At 38.0% G+C, this 22,645-nt stretch overlaps 1 protein-coding gene across 9 annotated transcripts in view; it reads right to left on the reverse strand.

Annotated features, from left to right (window-relative positions):
- Positions 1-22,645, reverse strand: part of Fndc3a (fibronectin type III domain containing 3A) — a 155,102-nt gene that overhangs the window by 112,871 nt on the left and 19,586 nt on the right. For 6 of the 9 annotated variants that reach the window (XM_076545351.1, XM_076545349.1, XM_076545348.1 and 3 more), the window contains exon 2: positions 20,378-20,515. In XM_076545351.1, coding sequence (XP_076401466.1) covers positions 20,378-20,476 — 99 coding nt within the window. In that variant the 5' untranslated portion in view covers positions 20,477-20,515. Of the gene's footprint in view, positions 1-8,606; positions 8,988-9,793; positions 10,175-20,377; positions 20,516-22,645 lie in introns of those variants that run through there. The other 3 variants (XM_042285130.2, XM_076545350.1, XM_042285131.2) reach the window with 3 other exon arrangements.

Consider the following 22,645-nt stretch of genomic DNA (forward strand, 5'->3'; position numbering starts at 1 on the left):
CAGATTGTATGCTTAAAAGTAGACTGAGATCAATTTTTTTTTAAATTCCCCTTTCTGGTATGTGTTCTTGTTTGCTAGCTGAAGACTGAAGGCAAGTTCTCATGTATAGAATCAGGGACTCTCTCACTGAGCTATACTACTGGTCCTATGGTAAATAATCTCAATACTTGATTAGTGAAACAAGCAGACAAAAAATATCAAGTAAATACAATGTGATAGCTATTCTTGGCTGTCAACTTGACTGCATCTGGAATTAGCTAAAACTCAAGTGGTTGGGTATATACCTGTGAGGGAATTTTTTCTTAATTAAATCATTTGAAGCAAGAAGAACCATTTTTAATCCAGATTTTCAAAGGTGCAAAAACATATCTTTAATCCAGATATTTTGAGGTGGGAAGATCCACCTTTAATCTGGGCCACATTTTCTGCTGTTAGCCTATATAAAGGACATAGAAAGCTTGCTCTTTTGCCTGCTTGATCTTGCCTTGAAAGCAAGTCCATTCCCTCACTGGCATTGAAGCCTACTTCTTTAGGAGTCTGGCTGTACTGATGACCAGCTGAGACTTCAGCCCCATGGAACGAACAACTACTAGATTCATAGACCTTTCCTTAATAGACATCCATTGTTGGACTTGCTGAAACACAGCCTGTAAGGCATTCTAATAAATCCCCTTTATATATAAGTTCATTCTATAAGTTCTGCTCCTCTAGAGAACCCTGACTAATACATATAATATCTAAGTAATTCTATTAATGAACTTGATTTAAAATCATGGCAGGAGTATTACAATAATTTATGGAATTATCCTGGAACCTCCCTAGAATTTTTATTAAAAGTAGGATGCAGAAAACACTGTATTATCAAAAGATACTTCAAGAATGATGGGAAACTAATACATTATATGTCCAACTCATAATTAAGCCAAAGAAAGTAAAAATAAGGAACAAAATAATAGCAGAAATAATGAATGAAGAAAGAGAAAAAAATGGACAGTTATGACATTAGGAAAGGTACCAAAAGTAGTAAGATATCCAAGAAGGGGAAAATGCAAGCAGAAAAGTCGATTGTTCTACCTGGCAATTTCTATTTCCAAGATGCTCAATACATACATTTATGAAAATGTCAGAATGAAACCATTTATTATGTATAATTAATATATGATAATAAAAATTTTAAGAGAATATTCATAACCCTTGGAGGAATTTAGTCACATAGATGGTTTTTAAAATAAGAACTTTAAGTCTTTTTTCATCAAAGTTTTATTTAATGGAATATTAAATAATGGCTCTTCCAACATCTTCCCAAGACTGGCTCCTGTATTCTCTAAACAGTGTCTCCTCAGAGAGATCATATCTGATCACCAAACCGTAGGACACACTACCCTTTACAATCTTATTATCATACTGATTCTTCGTTTTTTACCTAGTACTCTTCATTATCTGAAATAATTTCCACAATCTTTTTGTTAATTTTACACTACAGTTATTAGAATGATTTGTTTATAAAACTGCACCTGACTCACAATATGTTAACAGATCTTTGTGCAATGAACAAAAGAGTGAACCATGAGTCCTAGGAAGTATACATAACTCATTCATTCACTAATTTACTAACTCTAATTCAAGTCAAGTTCTGTTCTAAATAATAGGTCAGAGCAGTAAGCACAAGAGACAAAAACATTGTCTTCATGATATGGTAAAGTAAGCTATAGGATTCAAGTTATTCCAGTTGGCAATACCAATCAGATATTATGTTTAAAAATAATTTGAATATACATAGTTAAAGTAAGTTAATACATAGATATATGTGTGACTGAGAATCATCTTCACTTTTGCTACCCCTGAAGATCAAATGAAGGCTACAGTGGACAGGGTTCCTGCCTACACACTAAGCCTACACAGAGGTTCCTGCCTACACACTAAGCCTACACATAAGTCCTACCTACACACTAAGCCTACACGTAGGTCCTACCTACACACTAAGCCTACACATAGGTCCTACCTACACACTAAGCCTACATATAGGTCCTACCAACACAATAAGCCTACATATAGGTCCTACCTACACACTAAGCCTATCACAGAGGTTCCTGCCTATCTATACACTAAGCCTACATATAGGTCTTACCTACACACTAAGCCTACATATAGGTCCTACCTACACACTAAGCCTACACATAGGTTCCAGCCTACACACTAAGCCTACACATAGGTTTCTGGTAAATAATCGAAAGATTTTTGACAAATCCCAAAATACAGTACTTATCTATCTTCAAATTATCCTTTTCACATTCCATTTTACATGGACTTTTCACAAACAGAATAGAATTTTCCATGATCTCATTATAAATAATAGCATGTGGTAAGCAGAGAGGGGGAAAAGAATGAGAAGAGATACAAGTGAAAGGCCAGTTATTTTATCTAGTCATTTTCTATCATTTTAAAAATTCAGACAAAATACGTCCTGAAAACTATTTTCAACATATTCATAAATAACACAGCATCTTAATACATATTATGTAATCTTTCACAGTCCATAAAAATATTCCATTAAATGGAACAAAACCAAGAGTCAGATTGATAGGGCTATAAATCTGGCCACTGTATACACTAATGGAAAAAACACACACACCATATATATGTATATTACATATATATTAATTCAGAAAAATATTTCTAAGGTCTAATGCTCTTTAACTTCCTTAATACATAATAAAGATGCCTATTACAGCTTACAAGAGTCATGTAAGAGAACAGATTAAGAGAAAGAAACGAGCGTAACAAAATAAAAAGGCAGAATACCAGAAAAAGATGCTGAGTGATGAAGAAAGCATAAAGGGCAGAAGCACCAATACTATAGATCAGTAAACTGGAAACAGCACACAGCTGGGGAGGGCAGGAGCTAAGTGACCCAGCAGAGCTGCTAACCCAATACAGACTGCTTCTTAGCATAAACGGAAGGGATTATTTGTATTATTCAAAAGATAATTTTTCATTTTATGGAACCATCTAACAGTTTTCTTGGATAGTAAATTCCAATTTTTTTCATTCAATGTAAAAACTATTTTTAATCAGACACTTAAATGAGATAAACCATAATAGATCTTTATTGTGAAGAGTATTGGATAGGATGCCACCTTGGAATCTGAACTAATGAACAAAAGTACAGAGCTGAGATATTTGCACTTTGTCTATATAAACCTTAATCAAACGCCTATAAGGTATACTCATTTATTAACAACACTTGCATACATCTGATATCAACTGCCACTAAGCAGCAACTGGTGTAACTATGAAAATATTCATTTTTTTAACAGCTGAGTAATACTCCATTGTGTATAGGTACAACATTTTCTTTATCCATTCTTTGGTTGAGGGTATTTAGGTTGTTGCCAGGTTCTGGCTATTACAAATAATGCTATGAACACAGTTGAGCACGTGTCCTTGTGGTATGATTGAGCATACCTTGAGGTGGATTGATTTCCAATGTTCTGAGAAATCACCATACATATTTCCAAAGTGGCTGTAAAAGTTTGCACTCCCACTAACAGTGGAGGAGCATTCCCCTTGTTACACACCCTCTCCAACATCCAACAAGCTGTCATCAGTGTTTTTTATCTTAGCCATTCTGACAAGTCTAAGATGGTATCTCAGAGTCATTTTGATGTGCAGTTCCCTGATGACTAAGAATGTTGAACAATTCCTTAAATGTTTTTCAGCCATTTGAGATTCTTCTGTTGAGGATTCTCTGTTTAGCTCTGTATCCCATTTTTTTAATTGGATTTTTGGTATTTTGATGTCTAGTTTCTTGAGTTCTTTATGTATTTTGGAGATCAGCCCTCTGTCAGATGTGGGGTTGACACTCTGTAGGCTGTTGTTTTATCTTATTTACCATGTCCTTTGCCTTACAGAAGCTCCTCAGTTTCAGGGGTCCCATTTATTAATTGTTGCTCTCAGTATCTGTGCTACTGGTGTTATATTTAGGAAGTGGTCTCCTGTGCCAATGCATTCAAGGCTACTTCCCACTTTCTCTTCTATCATGTTCTGTGTAACTGGATTTATGTTGAGATCTTGGACTTGAGTCCTGTGCATGGCAATACATATAGATCTATTTGCAATCTTCTACATGTTGACATCCAGTTATTGAGCAGTAATTTTTCTTACTGCTTTCATTACACCTAATCCTATAGGTGTAAAAAGAGAATGAGAAGCATAAACACTTCACACCTTCCCTACTCTATCACAGGGAAGGAAAGCGACCTTAAAGCCACGCCCAGTCTCGTTAATAATGTGTAGAGACTGAAGTCACTCTGCAGGGTGAGGAGCATGGCATCGTCCCCTGTCTGAACTCCAGGGAACAGTCTTCCTGTTAAAAATGTAATCACTGGAGAGTTAGTAGGTGGCAATTAGAAAACCCTGCTAGGTTTGTTACATAGAAGGCAAGTTATAACTAACTTCTAGTCCTAAGAGTCAATAACTGGTCCAGAGCACAAACACAAATATTTTAAATTCTCTAAAGGAGAAATTTGGGGACAAAACAAAAGTCTTTAAAAATGTTTTTGAAGAAGGTCTTACTATAGCACAGCCTGGCTTCAAACAGCAATCCTCCTCACTCAGCCCAAATGCTGGGATTATTAGCATGTTCTATATACTAAAAAGTCCTTTGAAATAATTTGTTTTGCATGGTTAACAAAAATGAAGTTCTGAATTTAGGAAGTAGTTTTAAGGTTCATATCTCTATACTCTAGTAACTTAAATTATTTATTTTGAGTGGTATCTATATAACTGTAAAATATTCAATGATTCGTTAACTCCGTAAGAATGTCTGTGATTTTTTGTTTTAAAAAAATCTATAGCCGGGCAGTGGTGGCGCACGCCTTTAATCCCAGCACTCGGGAGGCAGAGCCAGGCGGATCTCTGTGAGTTCGAGGCCAGCCTGGGCTACCAAGTGAGTTCCAGGAAAGGCGCAAAGCTACACAGAGAAACCCTGTCTCGAAAAACCAAAAAGAAAAAAAAATCTATAAACTTAAATTATTGAAAAAAATTTTAGTGCTTCTAGATGGCATAAATTATTAAGGTATAACTTAGCTTTCTTCTCTCTACTTCAAGGAGTTCATGATTTGCATTCTTTACAGACATTAAGTTGGGTCTGAGGAGACTAAACAGTTTACATTTCTTATTTGAAAATCAGTAGGAAATTTAGTAAATAAGGCAAGAAAGTTGGTCCAGAATCAAAACATACATATCAATTTCTAGCCTTATAATGCACTTTCTTGGAGGCTCTGCTAGTCTGTTAGGGCCATTGGATCGAAGACCACAAGGGATCTTGTCCCAGTCTGGAGGCCAGAAGCCTGAGATCGAGGTGAAGGTGGAGTTGTTCTGTTCTGGGGCTCTGCCTGCTCCCTGCTCTGTATGTAGCTGGGTCTTAACTCCCTCCTTCCTACAAGGAAACCAACCAAATTGCTTTAAGTCTTACCCCAGTGACATTATTTTTAACTTAATCACCTGTTTAAAGAGCTTGTCGGTCCTCTAGTTTTCTAGCTATCCATCTCTGTTCTTTCCAATATAGTGTTCCGGTAAGCAATAGCCTCGCTTTCATACCCTGGCCCGTGAATTATTTATATATGATTCTCTAGCACAAACATTTAAGATCTGACTTTTGCTTACACTTTCCTGAATGGGGTGCTGAATGAGGACTTGGCTTTCTCCAAGAAAGCCCACTTGTCTATCAAGACTCAGACATCCTAAGCCGGAATTAAATCAGCCCCCCGAGGGACACTTCACATGGTATGCTGTCCCTCTGTGACACTTGACACACCAGCTGTTTACACACTGCCGTCCCAGTCCAAGGGACACTACATAAACTTGTAGTGTTTCCTTTACAGTCAGAGGACTGCAGGGACAGAGAGAAGCACTTCCTAAGGGTAGTCCACCTTCAAATGGCTAGGCCTGCCCTTTGGCTGCAACACCAGTTACTCCGGAGCTTCCAAGACAGAAACGTCCTTCGTTATGCTGTCAGACATGAAGGGCCGTCTACTGTGGCTACAGAGCACTTGGAACGAGTTAGTGAAAACGAGGAACTAAATTCTGGACTTCCTAACATCAAAATTTTGTTTCTGACAGTTTTCCAGATTCACTAACCTGAAAAAAACTATAATTTTACTATGTCTAAATTTGAACTTATCTAAATTCTCTGAGAAATCAAGTTTGTGTACATTCGTTACACAAATTATACTGTCAACTCATAAACAAGTCTGAATAATTTATACATTATTTATACTATTATATATTATTAGTGACTTATATAAGTCATTACCCTGACTTGGTCAGAGGAACTCTGAATCAGGCTTTATTGCATTTATCTAGATCCTATTATTCTGTTCATGGGCTAGATAATATAATGTTTCATGTAAGTCCACAGATTAAGGTTTAAAAAAATTAAGGAAAATTATCAAACTAATATAGTCTAAGGTGGATTTTAGTCCTATGAAAAATGGTAACTTGACTTCAGAAGGTATGTTTGACACCAGAATTCAACAAGTAAGAGCAGTAAACAGTACACACAAACTCAACTGTCGACAAATAATTTACAAGCCCACCAGATTATAAACCATCTAAGTAGACATGGACATAAACTGTTGCATATGCACACAAACAGATGTATGGAGTACATACATGTACAATCATAGGCTTGCACACACTGTCTATTTGTTGTAATATATACAATGTGCTTTCAACTATTGCCCAAAGCTGAATTATTTCACCCTGTCTAGGTGACTGACTAGGATTCTCTCTTTGTTGGACTGGAGTTTTAATATTTAATATTTTGAGAACATATTGAGTTTTGTATTTCAGATACAGAACTTAATCCTTAAAAAAAAAAGCCTCTACTTTTCCTGATTTCCTAATATGGCTTCTTAAAAACTTTCATTCTCACAATTTCATACAGTGTAGTTAAACTCATCATTCTTAATGAGAACTCATAAGTTCTGATTCATACGACATATACCAGGAAAACAGCAGCTATAAAGATTCTAAAAACCTTAAAATAAAATGCTGCAATATATGATTATCTTAGCAAGAAACATAAGCTATGTGCTGGGTAGTTTTTAATGTCAACTTGACACAAACTAGAGTCGTCTGAGAAAAGGGAACATCAATTGAGAAAAGGCCTCCATAAACTAGATAGCTATTGACTATAGACAAGTGGACAATGGGAAGAGACAGACTCCGGAACAGCCAGTCCTAAATGGGATGTCTTCCTCCAACCCAGGACTCAGGGAGCTTTGCAGAAGAGGAGACAGAAAGACTGTAGTAGGCAGATGTGATGGAGGACACCAGTGAAGCCATGTCTTCTAGACACAAGACTGATGCACATATGAACTCAGAACAACTGTGGCAGCATGCACAGGCCCTGCACAGGTTCAAGCAGGATGGGGTCTCGGTGCTGAGACAGGGAAACGAACAAGAGCTCCTATCTCTAACCAAGAAGCTATCTCCATCTAACACCCACTTGCAAGGAAAAATTAGTTTTCTGCAACAGAGTCTCACTGGATATGTTAACATCACTTAAGGGCACGCCCTATGACCAGCAGATGATGGACAATACAAAAGGAACTCAGTGATATTTTTGTGGACAATTTATCTCATATTGCTTTGTTTGGGCATTTTTTTTTTATCTTACAGGTCTTTTACTTGTATATTATGGTTTCTGATTTTGTGGGTTTGGTGTGTGTGTGTGTGTGTGTGTGTGTTTCTTGTGCTTTCTCTTTGTTATTATTTTTTTATTCTGCTTTGTTTGCCTGTTTATTTTTCCAGAGAAAGAGAAAAGGTAGGTGTAGAATTGGTTGGATGTAGAGGTGGGAAGGACTGGGAGGACTTGGAGAAGGGGAAATCATGATCAGAATATGATGTATGGAAAAAATATTTTCTATTAAAAAGGAAGAAAGATGGGGCTATTAGCAAGCCTGTAGGGCATTTTCTTAATTAGTGATTGATGGGGGAGGGCCCAGCCCACTGTAGGTGATGTCACCCCTGGGCTGGTGGTCCTGGGTTCTATAAGAAAGCAGGCTGAGCAAGCCATGGGGAGCAAGCCTGTAAGCAGCACCCTCCATGGCCTCTGTATCAGCTCCTGCCTCCACGTTCTGATGGACTGTGATTCTGGAAATTTAAGCAAAAATAACCCCTTTCCTCCTTAACTTGCTTTTAGTAATGGTGATTGGTCACAGCAGCAAAAACTCTAATACAAGCTATAAGCTAAAATAACCTCAGTGATAAATAACTTATATATTTAAATATTAGTATCCTAATTATACTTCTGAAAACTTGCTTTCACCATTTTTTCATTTAAAACCATAGTATTCTTTCAAATAAAGAAAACTAGAGATTTAATAAAATTATTTACAGTTTTAAAAAAGGTCATTAATGCTAAATTAAACTTAAAACTGGGAAGTGTAATTTTTATTTCCTGAGCCTATATTTTTAGACAGTTCATGATCCCTAATCTGTAAGTACGTAAGATTCAGATACAAATCATGAAGTTGGACTGAAGTGTTAGTCACAGACACGTAGTAAAGCCCTTCCGGCCACCACAGCACTTTACTTACTGTTGCATGCATTTTCTTTAATGTCTTCATTCACCTGCTACTACCACAGCTGTCAGCAGCTGCTAGCAAATGCAACAGCTTCTGCTCCGGAGTTGTGTGTTCCGATTTACTAAACATAGTTCTCACTGACAAAATGGACTTCAGACTGTCTTTGTGCTTAGTCTAAAAAGGTAAGCCTATACAACTCTATTCTAACAACATTTCACATAATTTTAGAACTACCTAGTATAACGAACGTATATAGAGGTAGAATGGCAAAGATATAATCATTTATGAATTACACTCATCCATATCCACCTCCAACCATTATCCAATTAGCAATGTACAGGAAGCTTCCCATTGTACATGAATGTATCTGGTTACCATAGCAACCAAATCAACAAAGAACTGGAGTAGCATCTGGCTCTGACAGAATTTAAGAGTATGCTATTTCTAAATTTACTTTGGTTTTAAAGTTACAGTTAGTTCATTTGTATTTCTAATTTTGAGAATGCCAGTCTATTCGCTTACACACACAGAGTGGAGACACACGTGTAATGAAGTGAATGGCGTCTGTGTGTAAGGCACTTGGCCTATACCTGGAAATCACCATCTACCCATGGTATAAACTTAAAAATGGCTCCACAACTTTAATCCATTTGTAAAAGAAAGATGGAAACTTGGGGTAAGTTACCACTAACAATCATATTTAAAATATATAAATATAAAAGGTACACAGGCTTTAACGTGTCTTACTAAGATATAGTCCATATGCTATAACATTTGTCCTATAAGATGTAGAATTCAGTAGTTTTTAGAATACAGAGTTATAAAAGCAACCATCATCATAGGCAGTACATTATTCTTAGAGCTGGGGATCCATACATGCAGGGCAAGTGCGCTACCACCAAACTACTTTCCCATTACCAAAGTCAATTTTAGAACCCCTTCTTCTAACTCGGAACTTTTGTAGGTTTTCATGACTGGTTTCTTTCATTGGACATACTTTCTAGGTCCATCCTGGTGTAGCAGGTACTTAAGTACTTGGTATTAGTTTGTGGCTGAATAATATTGTATGGATACAAACATCTTGTTTATCCATTTGTCTGTTGGTGGACATTTAAAATACTTTCATCTTATCTGTTGTAAATGATGGCTGTACAATTTTTAACATGGACATATCAGACTATTTCATAAAGTGGACTTACCAGATCACACACCTACCAGTAATACATGAAGAGTCCAACTTGTACACGTTTGCCAACATTTGTTACCATATACATCTATGTCTTGACCCTAATCTGAGGGGGAGTGTATTCAGTTTTTCAGCATTAAGTATAAAGTTAATGTGAGTTTTGTAATATGTACCGTTTGAGTGGAAGAAGCTCCTCTATACCGCTTTCCAACGGAATGGACACTCTGTTTTGTTTTCATCAGAAAGGAGAACTGAGTTCACTCAGATACTCTGGAGCCTAATGACATAACCATGTAGCTCTTGTCCTTTTCTATAGCACCACATGGAGACACCTCTGAGTTGTCCTGTAAACATCTTAGATGTTGCTAGACTGATTTGCTAAGATTCTGTGTCTATATTCATACAGCGTATTGGCCTATTATGACTCTATGCATGTATTTTAGGTATGATGTTAATCCTGCCTTGAACATTTGGTACAATTCACCAGAGAAGTCACCTGAGTCTGGGAGTCCCTTTGTGAACGTTTAATTTGTATGTATGTCTACATGCATACATCACACAGATTCTCTTTACTTGGCATTGCTCTATTTAGACTGAGATGTTGTTGTTGTTTTGATTCACTTTTATTTCCTTTACATCCTTCTAGATATTGGTCTAGTTCGTGTAGGACACAATTGTTGGCATGCAATTGTGAAAGCCAAATATCCTTTTTCTTTCTCTAAGACCTCACAGTCTTGGTTTCAGTCGTGTAAGACTTATTGTGTCATGAACCTAACTAACCTGTTAGATATCTGGTTATCTTTGCAAACTCTTTAATTTAGTTTCATTGGCTATCCTTTCAACTCTGTCATCATTTTGGGTGTATGGGGAATTCTTTTTTTTTTTTTTTTTTTTTTTTTTTAATGCTTTTTCGAGACAGGGTTTCTCTGTGAATTTTTGGAGCCTATCCTGGAATTTGCTCTGTAGACCAGGCTGGCCTCAAACTCACAGACATCCGCCTGCCTCTGCCTCCCAAGTGCTGGGATTAAAGGCATAAACCAACACCACCCAGCTGGGGAATTCTATTGTTACATGCTGACTGGCCTTTTTTTTTTTTAAGATTTTTTTATTTTAAAATTATGTAGATACATGTATGTCTGTATGGGGGTATGTATATATGTGAGTGCAGTTTCCCCGTGAAGACCAGCAGGGGGCATTGTATGCCCTGGAGTGAAAGTTACAGGCAACACTAACCTGTCCAATGGGTTAGTGGGTGCTGGGAACCAAACTGAAGTCCTCTGCAAAAGCAGAACAAGCTCTTAACCACTGACCCATCTCTACAAGCCCAAAATTAGTCCCTCCTATTATAAAACTGATAATACCTCAAGTAACCTTTCTTTAACTTAAAGACTATATATAGTTTTCTTAAACAGAATGCCATTTCTGTTCTGGTTCTAGTTTGCATAACATATGTCCCATCTTTTTTATCTCAATATTTAAATTACATATATATTTTAGCATGCAGTTAGTAAAGAATGTTGAGATTCTTAACCAATCCAATAAACTGAAAATAAAAATTTGATGGTTCTGTATTTATTTAGAACTGAAGAAGTACTGTGAACTCAGAACAATAAATCAGTGTTCAAGGAAAGCATACAATCTTTCAATATGGCTAAGCACTGTGCACTGGGGGCTGGCAGAACCAGAGGATGCTCTAGAAAGAGGTTCTAGTACCTGCACCTTCCCATGTCCCTGCAACTGACTATGTGGGAAGAATCATTCTTGTGATAGAATTGGCATGCTATCCCCTCTTCTATATAAACTTTCACAGCTCTCCTATAGAAAATCCAATAAAAGCAGAATCATTTGTGATTACTGAAGCATACACTTGAGAGAACAGCACAAAAGCTCATCTCCTTGCATCTGGTGTTGCTATCACCAGTTGGACCAGACCATTTCACCTCACTGGTTTGGATCCCAGGGAAATCTTTCAGCCAGATTCTTCGTCAAATTCTCCCCAACTTCAGAATTTGCAGAAGTTAAATAGCAAATGCTAATGTAGAATATTATTTTGTTTAGCTTTTTCTGAGATAGGGTATTGCTATGCAGCCCAAGTTGACCTCAAACTCAAGACAATCCTCCTGCCTCAGCCTCCTAAGTGTTAGGAGTACAAATATGCATTATAACCTGTCTTAGCAGGTGCTACTCTTTTACAAAGAAAACTTTGTTCACATTGTTCATGTGGTTGGTGCAAACAGGAAGCTAACCATACATAGGGGACAGCAATCCCACCAGAAGCCTCATGATCATGGTTCACACATAATCCAGCAGCTTTCTAAAGCTGATGGCACTGGCCGCTGTCACTGCATCTTCTTCTAAAGCTGATGGCACTGCATCTTTCTGGGTCTTTCCTTATGACTATTCCTAAGCCAAAATAATTCAAGGATTTTTCTCATTTCACTTATCTATTTTTGAAGCATTATTGACTGCCTATTAGTTATTAGCTCAAATCTAAAAGTCAAAATATAACATTTAAAACCTTTATCAACTATCCTAAAATATATAATCTCATATCTTTGTATTTTGTATTTCAAATAAATGGAAAAGTAGAAAGTATTATATTCATTACTTGTAAGCATCAACCAGAATTTTAATATTGCTCAATGATACTCCTTTGATAAGTGTAAGTTTAGAGGTTGTGTGCATGGTTGTGTGAGTATGTGACTGTGTATGAATCTGGAGTATATCTTTTCATCTTTAATAGTCTTCACCTACATCCTTGTATATTTCTTTGGTTTTTGTTGTTGTTGTTTTGGTAGCTTATGTAGTTGTATGTATACCCATACAACATGCCCTTAGAATACCAGTAAGCATTATTCAAGCATGAATCCTCTTCATGAATTTTCTAAAATCTGTCCCTATTTCCCTACTATGGATCATTTATACCACTTCCAATTATTCAGGCAAAAAAAAATGCAATGAACAGTTTTGTGCATGTACCCTTACATACATGTATAAGATTTTCTTGGCATAGTAGTGCACACTTTTCCCAGCACTTGGGAACTGAAGCTAGGAGATGAATCAGTTCAAGATCAACTTCTAATATTTAGCAAGTTTGACATCATTACTGGCTTGCAGCTTCCAATAACTCCATCAAAACAGACAGCCAGCAGTGTATAAAAGATCCCACTGATGCCTTTCAATGTGAGGCTGGTTAATACTTACTTTCTTTTTAAGTTTTGTTTTGTTTTATGGTTCTGGAGACCACACCCAGGGCCTCATTGAGGTTTTAATTTGCATTTTCTTCCTTTAAAGCTAATTCCAACATACCTTCTTTCCTCAAACTTTGAATTCATCCTATGACTAACTCCTGGAGAAGAGGTTTTGTAGACAATCTATGGCTCTACTTTCACTAAACATAAATTGCTCTCTGGGAACAAAAGGCATTCGTTAATGTGCCCATTAAGGTTACTAGCCTCTTTAGATTTACAATTAGTTTCTGAGTTACATTGGTGAAAAAATTAAGGGTCCGCAACATGTTTTTGTTTGTTTGTTTGTTTGAGACAGGGTTTCTCTGTGTTGTTTTGGTGCCTATCCTGGATCTTACTCTGTAGATCAGACTGGCCTCGAACTCACAGAGGTCCGCCTAGCTCTGCTTTCCTAGTGCTGGGACTAAAGGCATGCGCCACCACCGCCCGGCCTGCAGCATGTTTAAAGATATGGATCCCTGGGACTGTTGCTTGCTAGCTAAAGAATGAGGGTGTTATTCATGCACCATCCCCAAAAGGGAAGCATAAAAGATATATGTTAAAATCTTGGGATAAGAAAATTATTTTTTCTAATATACTCTAGTATTACCAAGTATTAAAGCAGTTTTGGCATTCAATCTAATATGCTGATCTATAAGTTTGTGGGGTTCGGGCATCATTATTTAGAAATTTATTTTTATTTAGGATCCTTATACATTACCTAATAGTAGTAACCTCTGTACATGCTTCTGAAATTGACTTGTGCATCAATTCCTAAGAAAGCAATAATATTTTAAGAAACACTTTCCCTGACTACACTGTAATTCAACCTAACTATAAATAAACTTTTATTATCTATTAGGACAAGAATCAACATCATATTTCACACAGAGGCGGTACTTAAATATGCAGGCAGCTAATGTTTTAGGGAGGAGCACAACTGAACCTTTACTATAAAGTAAAGCTTTTCAGATAAGGTTTATAAAAACAATATTACTAGATCTAGTCTGAACCATGTAGACACATTATGTATAAATTAACCTTATGTATAAAAAAGTTAATTTAAAAAGAAAAGTGGTTTCTGAGTACTGAACTTAAGTCCTCATGATTTCTCCTCACATCTGATAATGGAGTTCATTTTTGTTTTGTTTGTTTTTGTTTTTTAAGGTATTTTATTTTCTCATGAAGCACTATGGAAAGCAGCATGGTGTAGATATCAAAAGAAATAAACCAATGGAAAGTAGGGTCCTGCTTTACTGCTTAAATTCTAACTTTCCTAGAGCTTCTAAGCAAGGCTTTAACAACGAACTATTTTAAGCTACAAAGCAAGGAGAAGACAAGTTCAGCTGCTGTGAAACTGTGACCCAAGGTCTGCATTAGGGTTCTGCTGCACAAACATGTGAGCGATTACTTTAATGTCTTAGAAATCTGAATCCCAAGGTTCAATAAATGGGAGTAGCTTGGTACATAAGTATCTGTTTTTAAAAGTGCATAACTTAATTTATATCTTTTTAAAATTAAGTCTGATCACTTTCTAAAGTTCCCATATCTGAATTTCCGTTACTAGTAAACCTTATTTCCCATTTAACTACACATAACCTCCACAGAGATAAAATAGCAACAGTACATGCTCATCTCAGAAATGCAACTTTTAGGTTTAAGTGGTGTAGAGGGAGAAGAAGGAAACATCCCTACTTGTCTTCACTGCTGTTTTTGATTTCCTCTGCTCAAGGAAACAGCTGGATCCTGGAGGAACAGTGGGCTTTGAACCACTCAAGCCATGCTCTCCTCTCCTCCCTATCCTCAGCCTTGAAAACGAAGTCTTAAAGCCACAATGGCAACTGAAGGTCAGAATGATAGAGCTCCATAGATCTTTCATCTCCAAAAAACTGTCATTATCGGACTCAGCTAGTGATTCCCTGGAAACCACGGTCACGGGGCCAGTGCTCTGTTACTGCATGTTTGCCTAATATAGGGCCAGATGGTTGACACTGCAGTTCCCCGTGGTGGGAACAGCTGGAAAAGCATGAAGTCCATGAAAAAAAAGAAAGCCAAGGAACATGATGCCATAGGCAGCTTCAAGCAGCTCCATTGAATTCAAACAGCCATAGACCTGCTAATTTGGGAGCTGTATTACTAATTACTAACATTTCCCGTACATGCACACCAAAATAAGCTCCTTCATTACAAATAATCTCACATATTCCTATGGCTTTACTACCTCTAATATGTCAGTAATTTTAGATCTCTGACTCCAATGTGATCTTTTATGAATCTAGCCTATTAAACTAATTTTTATGGCAATTAAAACTATGCTATGTGACTAGGAACCTTACAGAGTCAGCTTGATCCCTGTCTCTCCTTTTAGAAGCTACTGATATAATCTAGTAACATACAACTAAACATCGCTGTAATTTGTAGTCTCTAAAAAGATGGAAATCTTCATGCTTTCTGAGACTGTGGTAAGAATGAAGGAAACAGTGCACAGACAGGCTTCGCTCAGCATGACACATGGCAAGGGCTTGGATGGTGACTGCTTTCATTTCCTCTGCTAACACATCCCCAAAGACCTAAAAATCATTTCAAGTTTTCTCATATTCCGTTCCCTTAAATCCTAAACCTGTTGATGCCTCTGTTCTCTCCGGTGTAGAGGACTCTTTTTCCAAATGCATACTACCTTGCCCTAAAGGAAGATTCTCCCAGCCCACTGGTGGCCAGTGAGATGTGAATGGAGGGCAGCATGGATTTGAAAGTTACCAGCGACAACCTACAAGGATGGGTCTCAAGAGAAGACAACAAAGGCAGAGCCATAGTTAACCTCTGATGGACATAGAGCGTGAGCAAGAAAACTTTTGATTTACTGTTTAAAAGGATATTTCACCATAAAATTCTATTACTTTTCCTGACTGCTGGGGCTTGCCAGTCTTAGTGAGTGTTCTTGCCATCCCCATACAGATATTCAAATGAAATGCCTGGAAGATTTCATCTTCTCACTTTGTCCTGACTTGTTTAGTAATTCTACCTACTTGATAGTTCACAAATTATTTATCACTAATTTGACCTTAACTCAGGTTCTCTTTATGTTCAGTCTTTCCCTTGCTTTATGCCCCTTAAACATTTTCATCCACATGAAACAGTCTGCCTTTCAAAGAGATAGCCCATTCTCAGGGAGGATAAAGAGCATGGTCAGGAACACCCCTTATTATACCAAACCAACCAGTCCCAAATTTACAACCTCAAACACCTTATCTAATATGTATATATCAAGCCAGCATTTCCCCTTTTCTAAATCATGGGGGCGGGGGGGGGGGGGTACCATGCAACTAAGAAATACCCCACTGCTCAAAGCCCACTGGCATTATCACAACTAGCCAATCCCAACCGGGCAGTGGTGGCGAACACCTTTAATCCCAGCACTCAGGAGGCAGAGCCAGGCAGAACTTTGTGAGTTCGAGGCCAGCCTCGTCTACAGAGCAAGATCCAGGAAAGGTGCAAAGCTACACAGAGAAACCCTGTCTCAAAAAAAAAAAAAAAAACAACTAGCCAATCCCATTTGTCCTGCCTTGCCTTTCATGGACCCTCTTCCAGCAAAGCTCTCAGTCTAGGCTTCCTTACAGCACATGCTACTATCTCACACCTGTCAGCTTTCTTTGGAAAATGCAAATAATAAAAAGCTTCAGATAATGTTATCAGCATCTCTGTGTTCTCTTGGTCTCCACCATAAAGCAAAAGCCCGTGGAGACACATCAGATGGGACACTTACAAAACAATAAAAGAGACTAAATGGAAACAATTATGATTAAGACTCTCCACAGGACTTGGTGAGTAGTTCTGCTTCTAAGTGGTAGTGCTGGGGGTCATATCCAGGGCCTACCATGGGCTAAGCATATGCTCTATCACTGAACATGCTACATGCTAGTCCAGCCCAAGATTATCTTCACCAACATCTTAAGTATATTCAATCTGTTCAGAAGAAGAATGCATAGAAGCTGAAGAAGTTAAATTTAAATTAGAAAACTGTTGAGCTACATGAGAAAACAAAATATCTGACTGTCTCTGACGGTGGCAACATGCACAGAACTGATCATCCCACTTGTGAAACTCACATTCCCTGAAACTGAGCAAATGTGAAGTTTCCAACAGCATTAGTCATTCCAACATTCTTATTTCCTCTAGCACTGAGAGTATCTCAGATCAAACCTAAAACCACACACTCTAGAAGACAGTTGGGCAGCTTCCTACAAAACTAAACACTGCTTTATAACATGACCCAACAGTCATTCTCTTACTATGTACACCCTTAGCTAAAGCTGAGATTCGCCCTGAACTCTGCACCAGAATGTTAAATATACACCTAAGTGTCCAAAACTCAAGGTACGCAAGGTAGGTTTCAAAAGAAGACTAGACAAATGATCTGATTTAGAACAAGCACACAATGTTTATTACACAATAATAAAACAGGAAGGGCCAATTAGACCCTGAGAAGAAACTGTCCAGACCATTTTGTGAAATCAGAGTAACCAACTGGAAAAGGCTACACTGTGAATTCAATTACATGGCATTCCAGGAAAGATAGAAGTACATCAGACAGCAAAAAAACCTTAGTGGCTCCCAACCTCAGGGACAGTGAAGGAGAGATGACTGGGGAAACACAGGACTTCTTGGAGTTGGAAAAGTACTCTGTATATGATAAGTATACTGTATATACTTATCATAAGTATACTGTAAGTATACTTTAAGTATACTGTATCCACATGTCAAAAATCATAGAACTACAGAACACGAAGCATGAAACTTAACACTGACATTCACCAAATAATGATGTTTTGGTGGCTGAGGGACTGCATATATTGTCTAGTGATGTCATTTGGGTTGTATTTTATATGTTAATATTTAACACTGATGTGTTAACAGAGAGAACCACTGAGGAGGTGATGTATTAGAACCCTCCATATAGTCACTCAATTTTTCTTACAAGCCTAAAATGCATAAAAAATAAACAAACCTCTCATCAAAGAAAGTTCTTTTTGTAACAAACAGAGACTTCCAGAAAAAGCACAACAGATCAAACTGCAGAGAATAAGGGATCATGTGGTACCCAGTTCCAACTGACAAATCTACAGCACAACTCCTGAACCCAAGGCTCAGGGATCATTACAGATGAGAGGCTGGGTTTTAAGAGCCAGAGGCATAGGAAGGTTATTGTGTGGTTGTGTCTCCTAGAAAAGCAAGAAAGGCTACACTCAACAAGTCTCATCAACATGGCTGCCTTAAAAAGACCTGAACAATGACGACACAAAGGACATGATAATGAGGTAAAGGAAAACTTGAGGGCCCTCAACCTAGCCAAAGAACTATGGGCAAGAACTGGGAATGCTTTGAGTGGAAGAATAGGCTTCCCCAGGAATAATCCCTACAAATGGTTATCTAGAATCAAGTGGTCAGCCCTGAGATCACATATATACAGGTAACATGATACAGATTGGGCAGTGTTGTGTGTGTGTGTGGGGGGGGGTCGGTGATATGTGTACAACATGGCAGGGTTAGGGGGAGGAAAGGGAAGGAGGAAATGATGTAACTAGGTTACAATTTCAAATAAATAAAATTATTATTAAAAAAAAATCTATTACTAACTGAGTGTTGGTGGTGCACACCTTTAATTCCAGCACTTGGGAAGCAGAGGCTGGGAGAGCTCTGTGAATTTGAAGACACTCTGGTCTGCATAGCAAGTTCCAGGCCACTCAGAGCTACACAATGATACCCTGTCTCAAAAAAAAAAAAAATTCTACTAGTAAGAAGATAAAGCCAAAAGAGACTCAGCTGTGCCAGTCAAAAGAGAGGATGCCTATCACTGTTTCTCTAAAAGCAGCACTAGATGTCAGAAGACTCCTGCTATAATCCACAAGCCAAACCCACTATAGCTAATACATTAGTAGATATAAGTAGTGAATAAAAACAAAGTATTCTTGAGGGGATAGGTAATCTTAACAGCCAAATATAAGGAAGTTAATTTGATCCCAAGAGATACAAGAGAAAGCATCCCACTGAGAAAGTCCAGACAACAGATGAAAGTATCTATCTGTTGCTGTGGAATTCCCATACCATTCTGGCACACGCTTTCTGCTGCCTGCAGAAGTATATTATAGTTTGCTGTTTCTCTCAGGCTCCAGATGATGTCACGACTCGCAGGGGAGCTCTGACTTGGCTTATTAGTCAGTTCTTGAACCAATATTAAGAACATCCACTGTTGCCAGACAGTGGTGGCATACGCCTTTAATCCCAGCACTTGGGAGGCAAAGAAAACTGGATCTTTGAGTTTGAGGCCAGCCAAGTCTACACAGTGAGTTCTAGGACAGCCAGAACTGTTACTCAGAGAAACCCTATTTCAAAATAATTAAATAAATAAACAAACAAACAAATAAATAAATAAATAAATAAATAAAATATCTACTGTCAAGTTTATTGCCTGCCTACCGCCAATTATTGTCTGCTATACAGTTTTTTAAAACTACCTTTTAATTTTATGTGTATGAGTATTTTGCCTGTGTATATGTAAGTGCACTGTGTGTATGTCTAGTGTCCCCAGAGGCCAGAAGATGACACTGATGTCTTGGAACTGAAGTTAAAGACAGTTGCAAACCATGTGGGATGGTGGGAACTGAACCTGGGTCCTTTGCAAGAAAAACAAGTGTACTTAACTACTGAGCCGTTTCTCCAGCTGTATTTCTGTGTGGTTTTTACATATAGCCAGTCCTACAGCTACCGGACCACTCCCCCATATTTCTGCTTTAGTGTGTACTATTCCTGACACCATTTACACCACTACTGCGACTTCAGAGCCTCAGTGCCCTCAGGTCTTAAGGAATTTTTACCAATGGATTCTCCTTTTTTGAGAGAAGAGAAACAAGGCACAGGCTACTGTGGTGATATGTCAGCCTGGTCCTATGTCTTCCCCTCAGCAGAACACACAGCTACAGCGACCAGGGCAGTGTACTGTGATTAACTAATTAACAGGCACACTGAAGCCAGTGACTGGCCTCAAGCAACAAATGTTAGCAGAAATCTGTCAGAGACTCATAAAAGTCCATGAGTATCTGCCACATCTGTGGTTAGTGAGGGAGGAGAAACCTTAAGAGACTCCCATCTGACCCTGAAAAGCAAGTTAGCAAAAGAAGGTGATGCTAAGAAAGTATGTGAGCACACATGAAGACAAAAACCAAGACAAACACTTTCCTTGCCATGTTCGCAGAGGACAGAAAAATCTACAAGTCTATTACTACTGGTTATTCAACAGCACAGAAAGTAGCCCCTTAGCTATAAGAAAACAACAATAATTAGACACAAGGTAACTTACACTTCCATTTCCTTACCTGTTGTGTTCCATCTGCACTTACAATGGGGGCAGACAGAAGAGAGATGTCGCTACTTAAAATCTGAGCTGTGTCTAGCAACGGCGGGTGTTCTGCCATTATCAATAAGGCATTGATACACCGGATAGCCCTCCAACTCTGCAAAACAAAAAGACGAGACACTGATGTATCTACATCCAGAGAACACAGTAAAATGCACTCAGGAATTGCCTCACTAACAGACATACTGTCCAAGGAAATCCAAAAAGACCTCCTGACTACTTTTTTTTTCGAACAACTCTTTGAGAAAATGTATTCCTTAAACCAACCAGGTAACTATTAGTACATTATATATACTAACCCTAACACTAATACCAGAACCTCTATTGAAACTCATGTCTGTTTCTCCACCCTTCCATCCCAGATGGTGGTGATTTAATTTAACCATCAATTTCATCTACACCCTATGAGAGGTATCAAAGTCCAATGGCTGGATGAGGCAGCTCTACCTCTGACCTTTTTCTTTGAGCAGACAAGGTAATTACAAAGAGCCAATCTCTCTGTCATCTTGTTTGCCTTGAGGCACTACACAAAAAGAATTATGATTTCTCACTGAATACTGATACAAAGTAAAACAGGTTTTTTTTTTTAAAGAAGAACTTATTGAGGATTAGGATAAGAACCTTCAAGTTTTAAGTTTTAAGCTCTTACATTATTCATTCATCTCTTTCATTATTCCTTTATAAGTGAGAACAACTTATCTTTTTGTTAATGAAAGGATGTTTGCATGCATTTAGAAACCTTTAATGGCACATGCACTAGCACTCATATGGCAAGGTGGGATAGCAGAGGATTAGTCTATACAGCATAAACCAATAAAACATCAGCAAACAGAGCAAACTGAACACAGTCATACATGTTACTAAGTCTAGGCTGAGCTGTAAAATAAACGTTTTTGAAAGTTTTCAGCATTCACCAATTCAATGCTAAGGGGCAAAACATCCAACTTTCATAGACAAAATTCACATTTTTTAAAATTTTAAACTGCTGACTCTCCCCAGAAACTCTTAAAGAAGTTGATTCAACTTGAAAACGATTGTATTAGAAACTGCTCTGAGACATTACAAACTGCATTCAACACAGGTACTTATTGATGATTTCATTCTGAAAACCCTAACAGGGAACGTTTTACATCATTACCTGTCTTATGAAAAGGCATGCCACTTAAACAGTGTTTATACTACATACATACGCAGAAGAACAGACTAACTTCTGTCATAACATACACTACTAAATTACTTAGAGACTGATAAAACCCAACACTTTGAGTCACATCAAATAATTTCTGTGATATTTACAAATAACTATAAGGCGCCAAAGAGTCACTGTGATATTTTGACACATTTGTTAAGTCTAACAATTTTATTATATAAGAGAAAAAACATTTCCAGAAAGTAAGCTCACAAAGAGACCTTCTGTACTTCACTTTTGTGCCTCCCTTCCTCTTTCGTTTTCTCCCTCCCGCCTCCTTGTTACATTGGCAAAGAATCAACAGATGGACTCTTACTTCAACCCTCCTCCTGGATAGCAGGATAGCAGCGTATCCTGCTATGGTAACCTGGATACCTGGGGCCACAAGTATTTGCCTTCCTCCTTCTCACTGCACTCATTTTTCTTTATTCTTTTCGTGTTTCATGGGTGTGTGTGTGTGTGTGTGTGTGTGTGTGTGTGTAGTTTATGTGAGTGTGGGTATGCTCATGCAATGTATGGAAACAAGAGTCAACTTTCAGTTGCTGGTTCTAGCCTTTCCACCTCATTGGAGACAGGATGTCTTGTTCATCACTGCATATACCAGGTCAGCTAGCCCAAGAGCTTCTAGGTATTCTTTTGTCTCCACCTCCCATTTACCCACAGGGTTTCTTTGTGTAACAGTCCTGACTGTCCTGGAACTCGCTTTGTAGATCAGGATGGTCTTGAACTCAGTGTTCCACCTGCCTCTGTCTCCTGAGTGCTGGGATTAAAGGCATGCGCCACCGCCTGGCTGTTATGTTTTGTTTTTTGAGATGGTCTCACTCTGTAGCCCAGACTGACCTCAAACTTGAGATGATCTTCCTGTCTCAGGCTAGAGTGCTGAGATTACAGGAATGAGGGGGATATCATGCATCATCTCCAGAATTTTTTCCCTTTTTTTTTTTTTTTTTTTTTTTTTGGTATTTTGAGATTACTTGGTATTTTTGTTTTGCTATTTTGTCCTGGCTATATACCTGAGTACGTCATCAAATTCATGGC

Source organism: Peromyscus maniculatus, chromosome 9 (assembly GCF_049852395.1).
Source record: "Peromyscus maniculatus bairdii isolate BWxNUB_F1_BW_parent chromosome 9, HU_Pman_BW_mat_3.1, whole genome shotgun sequence".
NCBI classification, from domain to species: domain Eukaryota; kingdom Metazoa; phylum Chordata; class Mammalia; order Rodentia; family Cricetidae; genus Peromyscus; species Peromyscus maniculatus.